The sequence below is a fragment of the Pongo pygmaeus genome, chromosome 12 (genome assembly GCF_028885625.2).
Source record: "Pongo pygmaeus isolate AG05252 chromosome 12, NHGRI_mPonPyg2-v2.0_pri, whole genome shotgun sequence".
Lineage (NCBI taxonomy): Eukaryota > Metazoa > Chordata > Mammalia > Primates > Hominidae > Pongo > Pongo pygmaeus.
This window is the reverse complement of record NC_072385.2, coordinates 107,661,546-107,679,599: the sequence shown is the minus strand read 5'-3', so window position 1 is coordinate 107,679,599 and position 18,054 is coordinate 107,661,546. Positions and strand designations below refer to the sequence as shown.

The window sequence follows — 18,054 nt, the reverse complement described above, 5'->3', positions numbered from 1 at the left end:
ATTTCCACGTAGAAAGGTAAGAACATCAAGCTATGCGAAGAGTGAACAATATTAATCACTGCAACTTCTAATATTAAGGGTAGATTTGCGTGTAAATTTGGTTACTTTTAATGAAATAGCTTGTCAAACGCTTAGTAAAAATGAACTATTTTGTTAATGGCATAAATTCCCTCATCACTGGATATAAGCTTTGTTTATCTTAAATATTATTTAGAAACTTACAAATGCTAGTCAACTTCTTAGACTTTTTTAAAAAAATTAAAGTGGTTTAGTAAATGGCAAATGCAGGTTGGCATTAATGATGTAATAATTCCTAGAATGACTATCTTAAAAAATGTAAAAGTAGGCCAGGCACGGTAGCTCACATCTGTAATCCCAGCAGTTTGGGAGGCTGAGGCGGGCAGATCACCTGAGGTCAGGAGTTTGAGACCAGCCTGGCCAACATGGTGAAACCCCATCTCTACAAAAATACAAAAATTAGCTGGGCATGATGGCAGGTGCCTGTAATCCCAGCTACTCAGGAGGTTGAGGCAGGAGAATTGCTTGAATCCAGGAGGCAGAGGTTGCAGTGAGCTGAGATCACGCCATTGCACTCCAGCCTGGGTGACAGAGCGAGACTCCATCTTAAAAAAAAAAAAAAAGTAAAAGTCATCAGACTTTATATATTTTAATTAGTAGTTTTTGTTTTTAAACTTTATCTTAAAGCTGTCCAGACCAAAACGAAGAAGACATTAGCCAAACCCAATATAAGGAACGTTGTGGTGGTGGATGGTGTTCGTACTCCATTTTTGCTGTCCGGGACATCGTAAGTATGACATGATCATATTATTTTTTTCCTTCTTTTAAGACACTTTCAAAAGTAGTCTTTGTAAATGTAACCCAGTAGGTAATAATATTGTTAGTGGACTAATATTTGGATAGCAGTCCCATGAAATTAATATAGAGTAAGTCAAGACAGTGGTGAAATAATATGGCAACATTTGTTTTTTATCCTTCTCATGAATAAGTCTAGTGTAGTTTTACTTGAAACAGCTCTATTTTGAAAACCTAGAGGTCCAGATGGCTTGCTTCCAACAGAGCTGTCCTTTCCTTTTCTGGAGACAAGTATGTTGTCCCTGTTTCTCCTCAGAAGTTTGAGTGCTGAAGATGTGGGCCATGGGCATTCTGAAAGGCCTATATAATCCACTGGTTTGGCCTCCTGGAAATTGTTAAAATTGGACTTGATAGGGCTGGTCCAAACCCCCGGCATAGCACAACCCCAAGTGTATGGGACCAGAATAGTCCTAGACCAGTTCCAGAATTCCCTAGATCCAAATTGCTCTTCTCCTTGGCCTTTTATGCTTCTTTTCTGTCCTCGAGTGAAGGTTAGTCTATCCAAAAGCTGATAATGGACTTTGATAACAAGGTTTAAACTGTTCGTTCTATTCTGTTTAGATTGTTTTAATGTTTATATTTTGAATAGGTAGTTGCCAGCTTTAAAAAAATGCTGCGGAATGTTAGGCATCTGTTAAAAAGAATGAGATCTATCTTTATATACTAATATGGAAGACCTAAGATCTTGAAGATATGTTAAGTGTAGAAAGCAAGGTGCAGCCCGGGTGCAGTGGCTCACACCTGTAATCCCAGCACTTTGGGAGGCCAAGGCAAGAGGATTACTTGAGCCCAGGAGTTCGAGACCAGCCTGGGTAACATAGCAAGACCTTGTCTCTGCAGAAAATAAAAAATATTAGCTGGGCATGGTGGTACATACCTGTAGTCCCAGCTACTCGGGAGGCTGAGGTGGGAGGATCACTTGAGCCTGGGAGGTCAAGGCTGCAGTGAGCTGTGATCATGCTACTACCTACACTCCAGCCTGGGTGACAGAGCAAGACCCCATCTCAAAAAAAAAAAAAAAAAAAGCAAGGTGCACAGTATTGTGTGTAACGTGCAATGACTTATGAAAGATAAACGTGTGTGTGTGTGTATGTGTATACACACACAACAAAGGTTCATTTTTAAACAGATGGTTTGGGACCTACAAAAATATTTTCTTATAGAAGTAATGCTGTAAGTTGGCTGGGCACGTGGCTCATGCCTGTAATCCCAGCACTTTGGGAGGCTAAGGTGGGTGGATCACTTGAGGCCAGGAGTTCATGGCAAAACCCTGTCACTACTGAAAATACAAAAATTAGCTGGGTGTGGTGGTATGCACCTGTAGTCCCAGCTACTCGAGACACTAAGGCATGAGAATCTCATGAACCCAAGAGGTGGAGGTTGCAGTGAGCCAAGATCACGCCACTGTACTCCAGCCTGGGCAACAGAATGAGACCCTGTTTCAAAAAAAAAAGAAGAAGTAATGTTATAAGTAAATGGTAGTGACGTTTCTTTATTCATCCTATTTTATCAATATAGTAATCCACTTAACAATGTTTCTATAATCTCTTTCCTGTACTGACACAATAGTAAAAGTAAGAATCAGAAGGCTTTAGAAGCAGGAAGAAGATGGTGTCCTCCTTTTACTCAGCAGCAATAAAATAGAAAAAGTTCCATCAAGACATGAAAGTTCTTGGCTAGGAAGACTTTTTTTGTAAGGATCATGTATATATTATGTAGGTGTTTGATACTAACTGTTTTACTAGCTGTTAAAAAGTACAAACAGGCCAGGTTCAGTGGCTCACACCTGTAATCCCAGCACTTTGGGAGGCCAAGGCAGGTGGATCACCTGAGGTTAGGAGTTTGAGACCAGCCCAGCCAATATGGCAAAACCCCATCTCTACTAAAAATACAAAAACTAGCCAGGTGTGGTGGTGCATGCCTGTAGTCCCAGCTACCTGGGAGGCTGAGGCAGGAGAATCACTTGAACCTGGGAGGTGGAGGTTGCAGTGAGCTGAGATTGCGCCACTGTACTCCAGCCTGGGCAACAGAGCAAGACTCCATCTCAAAAAAAACAAAAAACAAAAAAAAACACCCAAACATACTCAACTGTTTCATTTACTTTTATTAAACATTTGATGATTAGTATTTGCATGAAGTTTAATTTGAGGTATTTACCAAATTAGCCTAGGGTTGTTCCTTTCTTTGTTGTGTGTTGTGTTTTAGTTTAATTCAGGATTCTGGTTAATGAGCAACCTAGTGGTACAGAGAAGAGAAAAACATTGAGTAATGTAAGAAATGATAGTGAATAGGGAAGAAAGAAACAAAGTATTTTAAGGCAATATTCGTGTAAAGAACAAAAGTCACTAAAAAATAACATTAGAGGCCAGGTGCAGTGGCTCACACCTATAATTCCAGCCCTTTGGGAGGCCGAGGCAGGAGGATCATTTGAGGCCAGGAGTTTGACACTGGCTTGAGCAACATATGAGCAACATAACTAGACACCTACCCCCAACCCCTCCTCACCCTCTACCTCCCAGTCCTATCTCTACAAAAAAAGAAAAAAAAAAAAAAGGTGTTTTAATTAGCCAGGCATGGTGGTGCATGTCCCTAGTCCCAGCTACTTGGGAGGCTGGGGCGGGAGGATTGCTTGAGCCTAGGAGTTTGAGGCTGCAGTGGGCTATGATAGTATATGAGCTATGCTATTGCACTTCAACCTGGGTGACAGAGCCAGACCTTGTCTCTTAAAAAAAATTAATAATAATAACATGGAGGGAAAATGTATAAGGACAACAATTTTTACATTATTGATGTTAGAACTGAAGTGCCAAATGAGTCTTCTGTAATAGAAGATCATTTTCTAAGTGGAAAAGTCTTTTTCTGTTTAATTTGCAGAAACGTTGCTTTCAACTTGAGTGTTATTTGGAAGGCCACGTTCTTACGGGTAGGGGCATTTGGGAAGCACTCTGGGGAATAGACTCTAGCAGTGGAATTCAGAAGTCTGTCAATCATTCAGGTAGAAGAGTGTGAGAGTATGAGAATAAAGATTGTAAATAATAAGTTGGCTGTGCGCAGTGGCTCACGTCTGTAATCCCAGCACTTTGGGAGGCTGAGGTGGGCAGATCACCTGAGGTCAGGTGTTTGAGACCAGCCTGGCCAATATGGCGAGACCACATCTCTACTAAAAATACAAAAATTAGCCAGGCATGGTGGCGTGGGCCTGTAATCCCAGCTACTTGGGAGGGTGAGGTGGGAGGGTATCTTGAGCCCAGGAAGCACGTTGCGCCACTGCACTCCAGCCTTGGTGACGGAGTGAGACTCTCTCTCTCTCAAAAAAAAAAAAAAAAGGATTGTAAATGATAAATAATTTATGGCTTAGGCATTTCAAATTGACACATGACTTTTCCCCAAATCTGTCCTAAATTTGAGGAAACTGGATTTACCTATGAAAAATTTGGAAAACTACTCATGGTTCTTCTGTGATTCTAAGTGAAAATGGCAGTAAAAATATTTTGGAGTTTTTAAGTTTTAATTTTCAGGAACTTGAAGAATGAATCTTCTTATTTAATCCAATAATTAAATCTCTGACTTAAAAATAAAGAGAATTATTTTTGATCTTTAAACAAACAGACAAATAAATAAATAGAATTCATATCCAGATCTTGGTTTCTAAATAGCATTCTTCAATACAAAGAACCAGAGCTCCTTTGAAGAATGATTAGGGCTGAGCCAGAGAAAAGACAGGATGAGCAAGGAGACCTTGTAGTGCCGGAAAGCAAAGAAGTACTTAAAAAAAAGAGGGGTTCAGGGGGTCATGTCAAAAAGACACAGGTCTGACCTGCAGAAGCTACCGGTCACCAAAACTGCAATGATTTGAGCAATAAAATAAATTGCAGTAGTATTGGAACATAACCCAAAGAATAAAACAAATGCCTATGAGTCTAATCTGATATAAGTAAGTGAATAAATAAATATACTTTGGGAGGCCAAGGTGAGTGGACCACTTGAGGTCAGGAGTTCGAGACCAGCCTGGCCAACATGGTGAAACCCCTTCTCTACTAAAAATACAAAAATTAGCTGGGTTTGGTGGCAGGCGCCTATAATCGCAGCTACTCAGGAGGCTGAGGCAGGAGAATCGATTGAACCCGGGAGGTGGAGGTTGCGGTGAGCTGAGATCGTGCCACTGCACTCCAGCCTGGGCAACAGAGTGAGACTCTGTCTCAAAAAAAAAAAAAAAGAGTAAATAAATGAGAAAGAAGGAACAAGTCTTCCTTACAGAAGAATTTTGATTAATAAATATAGGAGGACTGTGTACAGTGGTTCACACATGTAATCCCAGCACTTTGGGAGGCTGAGGTAGGAGGATTGCTTGAGGCCAGGAGTTCGAGACCAGCATGGACAAAGTGAGACTCCATCTCTGCAAAAACTAAAAATGAAAAATTAGCTGGGTGTGGTAGCAGACACTTGTAGTCCTACCTACAAGGGAGGCCGAAGTGGGAGGATCACTTGAGCCCATGAGTTTGAGGCTGCAGTGACCTGTGATTGCACCACTGCATTCCAGTCGGAGTGACAGAGTGAGACCCTGTCTCAAAAAATAAAAATAAATAAAATAAAGAATGAGAAAAATAAATAACCGTTAGAATACCACATAATACTTACTGCGAGATCTACAAATGAATGCTAAAATTAGGTGAAATGTTAAGAAGAAACAATATTTTCATAGTCTCAGAGAATCTCCCCCAAAATATTTATCAATTACTATGATGATTTCGACATATGTCAGCAAAGTCTGTGTTATTCCTGCCACTGGAAGGTGGAACTTAATTCTCCCCTTTGAATGTGGGCTAGACTTAGTAACTCACTTCTAACAAATTGAGATAAAAAAGGAAAAAATAGTAACTTTATAGTGGAGTAAACTGGCAGACATCACTTGACCCAAATCATCACGTTAACATCACTGGTAGTAAGTCATGTTGATATCACGTGCCCCCGATACGAAGCTAAGAGAAATACAGTTTACCTCTGTGATATTCTTCCCCTAAATCCATAAGCCCAGTCTTCAAAAGTGTCAAGGTCATGAAAGACAAGGAAGACTGAGAAACTGTCACAAATTGGAGGAGACTAAGGAGGCATGACAACTAAATGCAACATGGTATCTTGGATTGAATCTTGGAACAGAAAAAGGACATTAGTGGAACAACTGGTGAGACTCAGATAGTTAGTAGCTTAGTGAATAGTATTGTGCCAATGTTCATTTCTTAGTTTTAATAAGTATATCATGGTTATGTAAGATGTCAGTATTAGAAAAAACAGGGGAAGGCTGGGCGCGGTGGTCACTTGTGTAATCCCAGCACTTTGGGAGGCCAAGGCAGGCAAATCACCTGAGGTCAGGAGTTCAAGACCAGCCTGGCCAACATGGTGAAACCCCATCTCTACTAAAAATACAAAAAAATTAGCTGGGCGTGGTGGTGGGCGCCTGTAATCCCAGCTATTCGGGAGGCTGAGGCAGGAGAATTCCTTGAACCCTGGAGGTGGAGGTTGCAGTGAGCTGAGATTGTGCCATTGCACTTTAGCCTGGGCAACAAGAGCGAAACTCCCTCTTAAAAAACAAAACAAAACAAAACAAAACAAAAAAACAAAAAACAGCAGGGGGAAAAAAGGAACTCTGCTCTCTTCTTCCAATTCTTATTTATGTATTTAGACAGGGTCTTGCTCTGCTGCCCAGACTGGAGTGCAGTGACGTGATCCTAGCAGCCTCAAATTCATGGCCTTAAGCAGTCTTCTCACCTCAGCCTCCAAAGTAGCTAGGACTACAGATCCATGCCACCACGTCTGGCTAATTTTTAATATTTTTTGTAAGAGATAGGGTCTTGCTTGCTATGTTACCTAGGCTGGTCTAGAACTCCTGGCCTCAAGTAGTCATATCACCTCAGCCTCCCAAAGTGTCGGGATTCTAGGTGTGAGCCACCATGCTCGGCCTCTTTCCAATTCTTTGGTAAATCTCAAGTTACTTAAAAGCAAAAAGTTTCTTCAAAAGTCCTAATACATCACCTATAGCCCTGTAGGCATTTACAAAATAAATAAATAATATACTTTTAAAATAACATGTTTAAAGGAAAAGAGACCTCAAAGGTGGGGCTTCACTTTAAAGAAAATTTAGCGTATGTTATGCTGACCATTAAGGTGTTGGACAACATTTTTGTTTGATTCTTAGCAAGCTCAGGAGGAGTTAAGGCTTGCTAGACTTTTAAGGATGACAAATAGCGAAGTCACACTATTTCTTCATTTGAAATGATGGACTGCCTTGGATAGTAAAGTTAAGTATGTTTGTAGCAGCATGTGTTTGATGATCTCTGGGTATTTCAAATAGAATGAAAATTTTTCATTGAAGCTCTAGGGTTTTGGTTTAAATTACTTGTTTTCTTTCCCCAGATATAAAGACTTGATGCCACATGATTTGGCTAGAGCAGCACTTACGTAAGTAAATGCAGTTTCATTTCCGTTCTTATTTCATTAAAGGCACTTTCTCCAGTTTTTACACATAAAATAGCAATTTGTTCTTATTTTAGCCATCTGTACTACACAAATTTAAGCAGCTTATGAATATCATCAATCTTTATTTTGCAGGCCTAACAGTGTCTTAGCATGACAGTATACTTTAAAGCTACGTTAGCTAGCCACAGGACTCGATTGATCAGCCTAAACACAATAATATATTTGATGATTGCCTTAGGAACTTGTATAAGGGTAGCTGAACAGATTATGTAGATATTTACCTAGAAAGAAGCCTAAAAGACACCTGAAGATTCATGTGCAAACCAAGTAAAAATGTAAAATTAGATGTAGTTAAATAAGATTGGGCTGGATGAATAATTTGGTGAGAATCATTAAATGTGTTGCTGTTTCATAACACATAAGGCATTATCTCATTCATTTTCCACTGACACTTTGCCTTTGTGTCTTCAACCAGCCACAGTTCTTTCTTAGTTTGGAGAAACCCTTCAGTTGACCTTTATGTCCATTCTAACTCTGTTTTTTTTTTTTTTCTTTTCTTCCTGCAATACCTCAAGCGTGAGTGAAAGAGCAGTTGTTTCTGTTTCCTTATTATTAGTTTCCTCTGTCTAATTGTATAATCATTATTTCCATTTTCCCTTTGTTTTACAGAAACCATACTTTAGAATCTTCTCTTAATAATGGTTTTGTGATTGCTAAATGTACTGATCCTTTCTCAGTCCTCTGTCTCTGTACTTTATAGCACTTGACACTGTAAGCTATACCACCTCTCTTCTGTTGACTTCTTAGTAATATGCCTTCATGATTTTTCTTTTTCTTCTGTATCCTGACTGATTCTTCTGTATCTTTTTTTTTTTTTTTTTTTTTTTGAGACGGAGTCTCACTCGGTCACCCGGGCTGGAGTGCAGTGGCGTAATTTTGGCTCACTGCAAGCTCTGCCTCCCGGGTTCACGCCATTCTCCTGCCCCAGCCTCCTGAAAAGCTGGGACTACAGGCACCTGCCACTACGCCCGGCTAATTTTTTTATTTTTAGTAGAAACGGGGTTTCACTGTGTTAGCCAGGATGGTGTTGATCTCCTGACCTTGTGATCCGCCCTCCTCGGCCTCCCAAAGTGCTGGGCTTACAGGCATGAGCCACTGCACCCGGCCGATTCTTCTCTAGCTTAAAAAAAAAAAAAAAAACTTGGCCAAGCACGGTGGCTCACGCCTGTAATCCCAGCACTTTGGGAGGCTGAGGTGGGCAGATCACCTGAGGTCGGGAGTTCAAGACCAGCCTGACCAACATGGAGAAACCCCGTCTCTACTAAAAATACAAAATTAGCTGGGCATAGTAGCGCATGCCTGTAATCCCAGCTACTTGGAAGGCTGAGGCAGGAGAATCCCTTGAACATGGGAGGCAGAGGTTGCAGTGAGCCGAGATCACGCCATTGCACTCCAGCCTGGGCAACAAGAGCGAAACTCCATCTCAAAAATAAAAAAATAAAAAACCACACACACACACAACTGGATCTCTCCCTCTTTCTGTTTTTGAAAGGTGTTTTGCAGTTTCGTTCCTTAGAGCTTTGCATTTCTCTGTATGCATATTTTCCTTTAAAAATCTCATCTACTAGCTGGGCGTGGTGTCTTACACCTATAATCCCAGCACTTTAGGAAACCAAGGCAGGAGGATCAAGGTAGGAGGATCTTTTGAGCTCAGGAGTTTGAGACCAGCCTAAGCAACATAGTAAGACTCCATCTCTACAAAAAAAATTTTAAAAATTAGCCAACCAAGAGAATTCAGCTCAGGAGTTGAAGGTTTCAGTGAGTTATAATCCCACTACTAGACTCCAGGCAGGGCAATCGAGCAAGACTTTGTCTCAAAAAAAATTATTTTTTTATTTTTTTATTTTTTTCTGGATGGAGTCTCACTCTGTCCAAGGCTGGAGTGCAGTTGCTTGATCATAGCTCACTGCAACCTCGAAGCCTCCCAGGTAGCTGGGACTATAGGCGTGAGCCAATGTATCTAACCCTCTTTTAGTTTTTTTAATTGATAAGGACTTACAGATTTTTATTTATTTATTTCATTGTAGCCAAGTTTAGTCATTACTCATTTTGAAGCTCAGCTTATTCCACATTTTATCTGGCACTCCTTCAAGTTGGCTCCTGTGTGCCTTTTGTTTTTTAGTATAATACTGGTTGTTGATATATAATTTGCATGCAATAAAGTGCACAGATTTTAAGTGTAGAGTTTGATGAGTTTTGACAAATGTGTATACCCCGTGTTCCTGTTTTTGATATGGTCCCATTTGTCTTTTTTTTTCTTTGACACGGAGTTTCGCTCTTGTTGCGCAAGTTGGAGTGCAATGGCACGATCTCGGCTCACTGCAGCCTCCGCCTCCCAGGTTCAAGCAATTCTCCTGCCTCAGCCTCCCGAGTAGCTGGAATTACGGGCACAGCCACCAGGCCTGGCTAATTTTTTTTGTATTTTTAGTAGAGATGGGGTTTCGCCATGTTAGCCAGGCTGGTCTTGAACTCCTGACCTCAAGTGATCCGCCTGCCTCGGCCTCCCAAAGTGCTAGGATTACAGGCTTGAACCACTGTGCCCGGCTGATATGGTCCCATTTGTCTTTGAGTGCTTCCTTACTTTTGGCACAAAAAAGATGGAGATTCACTTTGTACTTTCTTTTGGACCTGGTATCAGTCATTTCTTAAAAAACCTTTTGTCCCTTTAATGGGGAATGGCATTTAGAAACCAAGCCTGGGGCCGGGTGCAGTGGCTTACACCTATAATCCCAGTACTTTGGGAGGCCGAGGCTGGCGGATCACTTGCAGTCAGGAGTCCGAGACCAGCCTGGCTAACATGATGAAACCCTGTTTCTACTAAAAATACAAAAATAAGCCAGGCATCATGGCGGGTGCTTGTAGCCCCAGCTACTCGGGAGGCTGAGGTGGGAGAACTGCTTAAACCCAGGAGGTGGAGGTTGCAGTGAGCCAAGATTGTGCCAGCACACTCCATCCAGCCTCGGTGAAAGAGCGAGATTCTTATCTCAAAAAAAAAAAAAAAAAAAAAGAAACCTTCAGGGAGTGCTCATTCCTACTGGAGTGTTATTGTGTCTAGTTTCTATTCATGGGCACAACTAGAATTTTTGTATTATTTCAATCATTTGTTGATACTGATATTTCAAACTAAAATTTAACATACCCAGGACTTTGCTTCTTTTTTTTTTATTTTTTTTTAATAGTCTTAAGGGAGACTTTGCTTTATCTCTTTGATTGAATATTTGTCTCTCTTTTTCACTGAAAACTGGTTTCTACTAACATTAATTAACATTAGTGTATAGGTTTCTTATGTATTTTATTCTATTCCAAATTATTTTTTATTCTCTAACTTCTCATTACCAATTGAGCATCAAATGTTGACTTTTAAAATCACTCTTTCATTCATTTGTTCTTTGAGAAGGTGCTAAATGCTTGTCAAAGAAAAGATACAGTCTCTATCCTTTTAAATTCAAGGCTAACCTTTTTCAAGGAGCGCAGTGTTTTGTGTGATGATCTCTGGCACTGCCTTGATGTGTGAAATGTTTCTTTGCTTTGGATTTCTACTTCCAGGGGTTTGTTGCATCGGACCAGTGTCCCTAAGGAAGTAGTTGATTATATCATCTTTGGCACAGTTATTCAAGAAGTGAAAACAAGCAATGTGGCTAGAGAGGTGAGTAAAACAAACTTTATGTTGTTTAAAGAGTGATAGGAGAATCACTGAATTTCAATTAATAGAAGTTACTTTATAAAAGCCTTTAAAATCTATTCAGTTACATTGGACCTAAAATGTGATTTTACAGCTTGGGTAATGTGTTATTTAATATGTAAAAGAATTCTAATATAAATCAAATGACATACACTATATTAGTGTATATTCATACTTTACTGTAAATCAAATAAATTATTTGAGCTGGTTTAGGACATTGTCTCTTGTGTTAGGAAAATAGAGATCAGCAAGTGTGGCTGATAGCATTTTTAGTAATGTTAGATATCATGGCTTCCAATTAATTTAAAATTTCAACATGTTGCAGAGAACTAATTTCGTAACTTGACTTTTGTTAGCTGGAAGTAGCCTTGCTTACTCATTTGTTCCCATCAATTAGATGGCACGTAAGGCAGTTTGGCTTTTTAAAAACTATTTCACAGGAGTTTACTTTTGCCCTAGTTGGCATAGCTCCATGTAGTGTCGATTGGGCAACCAAGATAATGACAGGCCTTGGAACTTCTAGGATGTGTCCTACAGGCAAATCCAGACACGTCTTCTGGGCTGTGTTTCGATTTAAAAGCGATTGTTTGGATGAAGTTGGCACCAAAAGCACATTTCATTGTACTCAGCATTTTCCTAGTTCTGGTCTGTGCTTGCCATATTGTTGAGTTCAGTATCACTGTCAACTGAGAGACAAGGGCAAATGAGCAGGACTGAAAGTATTTGTTCTGTTCCACCTCTGTGCCTGTCAGAAATGTTAGAACTGCCAAAGGCCTGGCATGACTGAAGCCTACAGAGATAACTGTGTGCTGTTGAGGGGTAGGAAGGAATTAACAATAGGAAGAGATTTTATTTCCCCTCTGAAATTTTTTTTCCTTGAACCTTGACATTTCTGAATGTTTCAAATATGATAATTTCATGAGTACATCAAGCTGCTCATAATACATTTTCAACTTTTATATTCTGAAAATAACCAAGTGACTTTTATAAGAGCACTTAAGATGTAAATAGTAAATTTTTTTGCTGTTTTCTCCTCTTGCTCAGCTTTTTATCCCACCCTTTCTTCCTTCTCCTCCTCCTCAAAATAAATAAATAAATAAATAAAAATAAACGTTTCCATTTTCTCTGTAATTCAGTTCTTTTTTTCCCTAAAACTGAAGCCATAATGTTTTTCTCGGAAGTTTTTCCTGGAAATTTTACATCCATATGCAGATCTCAGCTATTGATTGACAGGAGGTAGATTCCCTCTGCCTGCCCTGTACTAATACCAGTTATGTTGTGCTCCAGGTAATTTTTGCAGTGTCTGCAGGGAAAGATTGGGTTGAGGGGATACATTATGAAAATGTCACTTTAAAGCTGTATTGCAGCCTAAAAGCTAACATAATTTCCAGCCAAAGAATTTCTTAGGCCCTATTGCCTGTATTAATAATGTTAATATACAGTCCTAAAAGGCTTCTGGTGTTCCCACGAACCTGACTTTGTTGAAAGGTTCAGCATATTTCCCTGTTCTCCAACTTAGAGACATCTTCCTTCTTTTCCCTTAGTGCCCTGAGAGCTATTCAAACTTTCAATAGAAGTGTGTGGGCAAGGGTCATCAATAGCCACCTCTATTTAAAGCTCCTTCAGTCCTGAGAGTCATCTAGGGCCAAAGGCAACACATATTAGAAAGGCCCTTGTGAGAATCGAGCCATTGCAACCTAAGTGCCCCTTTTACACTTGCCCCGCTGCAGAGCTCTTCCCTCCTGCCCCCCTGAGATACTTGCGTCTCTCTTCCTTTCGGATTGGTTTACGTTGAGAGGCTGATGCACAGGTGCCCGGCAGAAGTTCTCAACAAAGCAGGTTGGGCATTTAGTATCAGGTCTACCTGGAAAGACCAGAATGAGGTCATGTTGCAGTTACATCACTGTAACACATTTCTGTTTCTACAGATTATGGTAAATAGCATACAAGTAAATAAGTATAAAGGTAAAAATCAGTTAAGAGACATTGAATCTCTAATTGAGACTTTGGAAGCATTTATTTTACTAAATTATAGGAGAGTTTGTGTTCTGAGGATAATTAAATAGTTTCAAGAAAAGACTACTAAAAATGAATTCCCTATAATGGGATCCAGTATTTCATAGTAAATAGTGTGTGGGTGTGTATGTGGGAGGAAATCTGGAAGCTTTATTTCTAAAGTAAAACTTTAATATTATAAAAATAAGTATTTTATAATCACACCTATGCATTATTTACATAAACAAAAATGGAATCAGACATTGATTGGTTTTTGACAGCGTAATTTCCCCCAATAAATAGTATAATAAAATTATAGATGTCCTCATTTCATGTTTGACTTTCACTGTGCCATTATAATAGAGGCCATTTTTACAAGATTAATAATGACCTCAGTTTTTCTTAAAGCCCCTCAGATGACAAATTATTCTCTTTGTATCACGTATTATGCCATCATCCTGGCCACTTGTTAACTGGTCTGACCCTTATTTGTTCACAGACTCACTTGTAACTCAGGCAATTCTCCAGTTTCTTTCATTGAGTTGAGCTTCTGTATAGTTGGCAAGTTTTCCAATTCATCTTTGCATTGGATCTGCAGTGTGCTATCTGAAGTATCAGATGGTCAGTAAGAGAAACCAGCTGGCAGTGAGCAGAAAGATAGGTGTAAAGCAGACAGGGTCTTGAGTGGGAACTCTGTTTATGAAGGGTCAGTTCTTTAGAAATCATTTTCATGTTTAATCACTTTTGCTTTGCTGCTAAGCTTTGTGACTGATCATGAGACCTGATAACACAGATTGTGAGGACTCCACCCCATAATATATTTCATCATCATTCCAGTAACTGTCTTTAATAGGTTCCTTTAAGTATATTTGAACATTAAACAAGTTAAAATCAAATTATATATTGATATCCTTGAAGGCCCTGAGCAAAGCTTCGATAAGAAATTAGGTGAGTTAGAAGAGTATCATAGCCTCGTGTCTGCACTAGAAACCAGCCAGCAGGAATTTTGCATATACCTGTCAATTAATGGCAACGTTAAATATTAGTAAACCATTTCTGTGATGGACTTAATTTGATTTTAAATATTGCTCTGGAGAATTTTAAACTGAAACCCTTTCCAGCTAACCATGAAGATTAGTGCTCAAAGCATCATTTACATGATGCCCTTCCCTTACAGTGATCATTTCATTTACTCTATTTCCTGAAGGCTGCCCTTGGAGCTGGCTTCTCTGACAAGACTCCTGCTCACACTGTCACCATGGCTTGTATCTCTGCCAACCAAGCCATGACCACAGGTATGTTTAAATGGAAGCAGACAGTACATGTTAATTATCCTCCTTTGTCTTTTACTTGATTATAAAAATGTACTTTTTTTTTTTTTTTAAGACAGAACCTCACTCTGTCACTCAGGCTGGAGTGCAGTGGTACCATCATAGCTCACTGCAGGCTCAAACTCTTGAGCTCAAGAGATCCTCCTGGCTTAGGATCCCAAGTAGCTGGGTCTACAGGTGCTCCACCACACCCGGCTAATTTTTAAATTTTTTGTGGAGACGGGATCTCACCATGTTGCCCAGGCTGGTCTTAAACCTCTGGCCTCAAGTGATCCTTCTACCTCAACCTCCAAAGTGCTGGGATTACAGGCGTGCGCCACCATGCTCATCCCAAAAAGTATTCTTAACAGAAGTAAAAGATTAGCACAGATCTCTATACTTGTGTTTTTTAAAAAGTAAGGTCAGGTTTAAAATTTGGGGGTTCTAACGGTAGTTAACCTCTTTTTTTGCTCTCCATACCTGAGGGATATTACCATTGGCGTGGTTCCTCCATGAATAATGTGGCTGGCTGCAGCAGGGGTTATCAACTGGAGGAGTGTATCTCTAGGAAGGTACTTCAGCATCTGAAGCATGAGTAAATAGTTTACAGCTTGCCAGGCTTTCAGCCTAGGTGCTTCAGATATGATATTTTCCCACAAAGATATGGTCTTCCTTCCTTCACCACTACCATACTTGTAAATCATTGCTTTAGATGGCACAGCTCTTTCCTTCACTTTCTCCCCACATCCTTGGCATTTTTATAAATCACTGAAAACTCCTCTAACAAACTTTAGCAAAATTGTGGGCTATTCATCAGCTCTTAGTGTGAGGAGACAGGAAGCCTGAAAGATTTAGTAATCATGTGCTCATTTAGTAACATCAAGGCCCAGGTGGGCACCCCACCTCATGTGTGGCGGGGAATGATGCCCGTGACTGGGGGCGTTCGCCACTAGGCAGCATGTGACCAACTCCTGGTTAGAGAAACAGAATACTGGCCAGTGGCCATAAGGAGAGAGGGGGCCTGCCTTACATTTCAACAGCTGGAATTTCTCTGCTTTGTAGCAGAAGTTAACATTCTTTTTATAGAATAAAAAATCTTTTTTAAAACTAAAGCTGGGAGCATATAAATATGCAAGATGTTCTGGTTTGGAATATGATTTGTTCAAGAGTTGGTACAATGGATATTCCTAGAAGTTGATGTGCATATGGCAGGAATGAAACTTGTTTTTCTCTAACGTGTTGAATGTGTTTTTAGTCATTTAAGAAGATTACCTTAATTCTTCTGAAAAGTTGAAAACTTTAATTACAGATGTTGTACAAAGCTGATAACTGTCATTCGGCTTTTTAATCAAGAAGCTTAAATTGGAATAGTATGTTATTTTCTGTAAAAGATACTCATGAAGTATAACCTGTGCCCTGTAGGTGTTGGCTTGATTGCTTCTGGCCAGTGTGATGTGATCGTCGCAGGTGGTGTTGAGTTGATGTCCGATATCCCTATTCGTCACTCAAGGAAAATGAGAAAACTGATGCTTGATCTCAATAAGGCCAAATCTATGGGCCAGCGACTGTCTTTAATCTCTAAATTCCGATTTAATTTCCTAGCACCTGAGGTAAGGCTTGTGTTTGCAGGGCATCTCACTGCAGAGATTTAGAATTAGGTATGGCAGTGTGGACTCTGCTATGCTGTAATAGGTGGAGATTCTATAGTTACAGGAAAGGGTTAATAATTTGGTCAAGATGAAAAAAAAGATAGTGGTTAGAAAACTTTAATTTGTGAGCCCTCTTTAGAGATCCTCTGCTCACAAAGAGCTTCCCTTGTCTTGGTCTTGATTGATTAATGGTAAACAAATCGATTTTAACTTTTCCAAATAACACAGAACAATCCTAGGTATTAGAATAACACCTGTTAACAGTGTACCTGCTCCTTGGATATCTGCTTTCCCAGCTCCCTGCAGTTGCTGAGTTCTCCACCAACGAGACCATGGGCCACTCTGCAGACCGACTGGCCGCTGCCTTTGCTGTTTCTCGGCTGGAACAGGATGAATACGCACTGCGCTCTCACAGTCTAGCCAAGAAGGCACAGGATGAAGGACTCCTTTCTGATGTGGTACCCTTCAAAGTACCAGGTGAAATGAAATGCTTCATGACACTTATTAGGGAGTTCTGAATTGCTCCTAAAACTCAAAAAAATCCCAAGTGATTTTTCAATAAGTATGTTGGTTTTGTTTCTGAAGTATTCAGCCTTTATTCTTAAATATGGAGCAAATTTTGATTTATGTTGTAACAATAAGTTAACATTTTTTAAAGTTTCTATTAGAGTGTCCTTTTAAGATCTGAGCACTAATCTCAGCACTTTGGGAGGCTGAGGCAGGAGGATCGCTTGAGGCCCGGAGTTCAAGACCAGCCTGGTCAACAGAGTGAGACTTCATCTCTAATTAAAAAAAAAAAAAAGAAAAACAAACAGAGTCTCCTTTTAGATCTTGCTGATATATTTTAGTTCTTACCTACATGCCTGTTTTTAAAATTCCTGAATCATCTGACTTCTGTATAGAATAGCCAACTGTGAATGAATGTCTTAAGAAAATAGGATGTCCTATTTTTAGTAAAGCATTTAGATGATTTCCCAATTGTCTTTTAAGACTTTAGTTTAAAATTTGATAATATGATAATTATAAAACACTTTCCTTCTAGTGAATAGGTAAGGTTTATTTTCATTTGTTTTTGTAATTTTTAAAGCATATTTCTCTGGAGAAGATATATAAGGCTTGTAGTTCCATAGAGTTAAAAAAATTCATTTTTTTAATAGGAAAAGATACAGTTACCAAAGATAATGGCATCCGTCCTTCCTCACTGGAGCAGATGGCCAAACTAAAACCTGCATTCATCAAGCCCTATGGCACAGTGACAGCTGCAAATTCTTCTTTCTTGGTAACTGTCAATGCTATCTGTATTTAGTAGTGACTTTTCTATTTCTGTACTCTCTGTAGAAAAGCCTAATATAATTTTTTGTGTGTGTGTTACGAATAGAGGGTTAAAAATATAGTTATTCATTTTAATGTGAAAGTGGGATCATTAAAAAAAAAAATAGAAACATGGTTTTAAGGCCCGAGAAGTCACCTAATCCAGCCACCATTCTGCTACAAAAGCTCTTCCCTTCAGGCACTTAACCAGTCAAAAAACTTCTGTTGCTTATGGTGGGCCCTGGAAATGAAAAGAATAGACAATTGCAATATAGTGAGATGCTGTGATGGCTGTAAGCATAGGCTTAGGCTTAGGTTGAACCCCTGACCCAGATTGGGGGATAGTCAGAGAGTCTTCTCGGAAGAGGTAACACTTGAGCAGCAAATCTTGAAGGAAGAGTAAAAGCCAACTCAAGAAGGATTTTAAAAGGCATTCCGGGCTGGGCGCGGTGGCTCACGCCTGTAATCCCAGCACTTTGGGAGGCTGAGGCAGGCAGATCACCTGAGGTCAGGAGTTCGAGACCAGCCTGACCAACGTGGAGAAACCCTATCTCTACTAAAAATACAAAATTAGCCAGATGTGGTGGCACATGCCTGTAATCCCAGCTACTCAGGAGGCTGAGGCAAGAGAATTGCTTGAACCCCGGAGGCGTGGAGGTTGCGGTGAGCCGAGATCGCACCATTGCACTCCAGCCTGGAC

General features: G+C 39.9%; 1 protein-coding gene across 4 annotated transcripts in view; it reads left to right on the top strand.

Annotated features, from left to right (window-relative positions):
• HADHB (hydroxyacyl-CoA dehydrogenase trifunctional multienzyme complex subunit beta) overlaps positions 1-18,054 on the top strand; it is a 43,711-nt gene that overhangs the window by 17,603 nt on the left and 8,054 nt on the right. For all 4 annotated transcript variants that reach the window (XM_054473786.2, XM_054473784.2, XM_054473789.2 and 1 more), the window contains 7 exons: positions 706-805; positions 7,285-7,329; positions 10,954-11,053; positions 14,292-14,379; positions 15,817-16,004; positions 16,340-16,520; positions 17,201-17,322. In XM_054473786.2, coding sequence (XP_054329761.1) covers positions 706-805; positions 7,285-7,329; positions 10,954-11,053; positions 14,292-14,379; positions 15,817-16,004; positions 16,340-16,520; positions 17,201-17,322 — 824 coding nt within the window. The remainder of the gene's footprint in view (positions 1-705; positions 806-7,284; positions 7,330-10,953; positions 11,054-14,291; positions 14,380-15,816; positions 16,005-16,339; positions 16,521-17,200; positions 17,323-18,054) is intronic.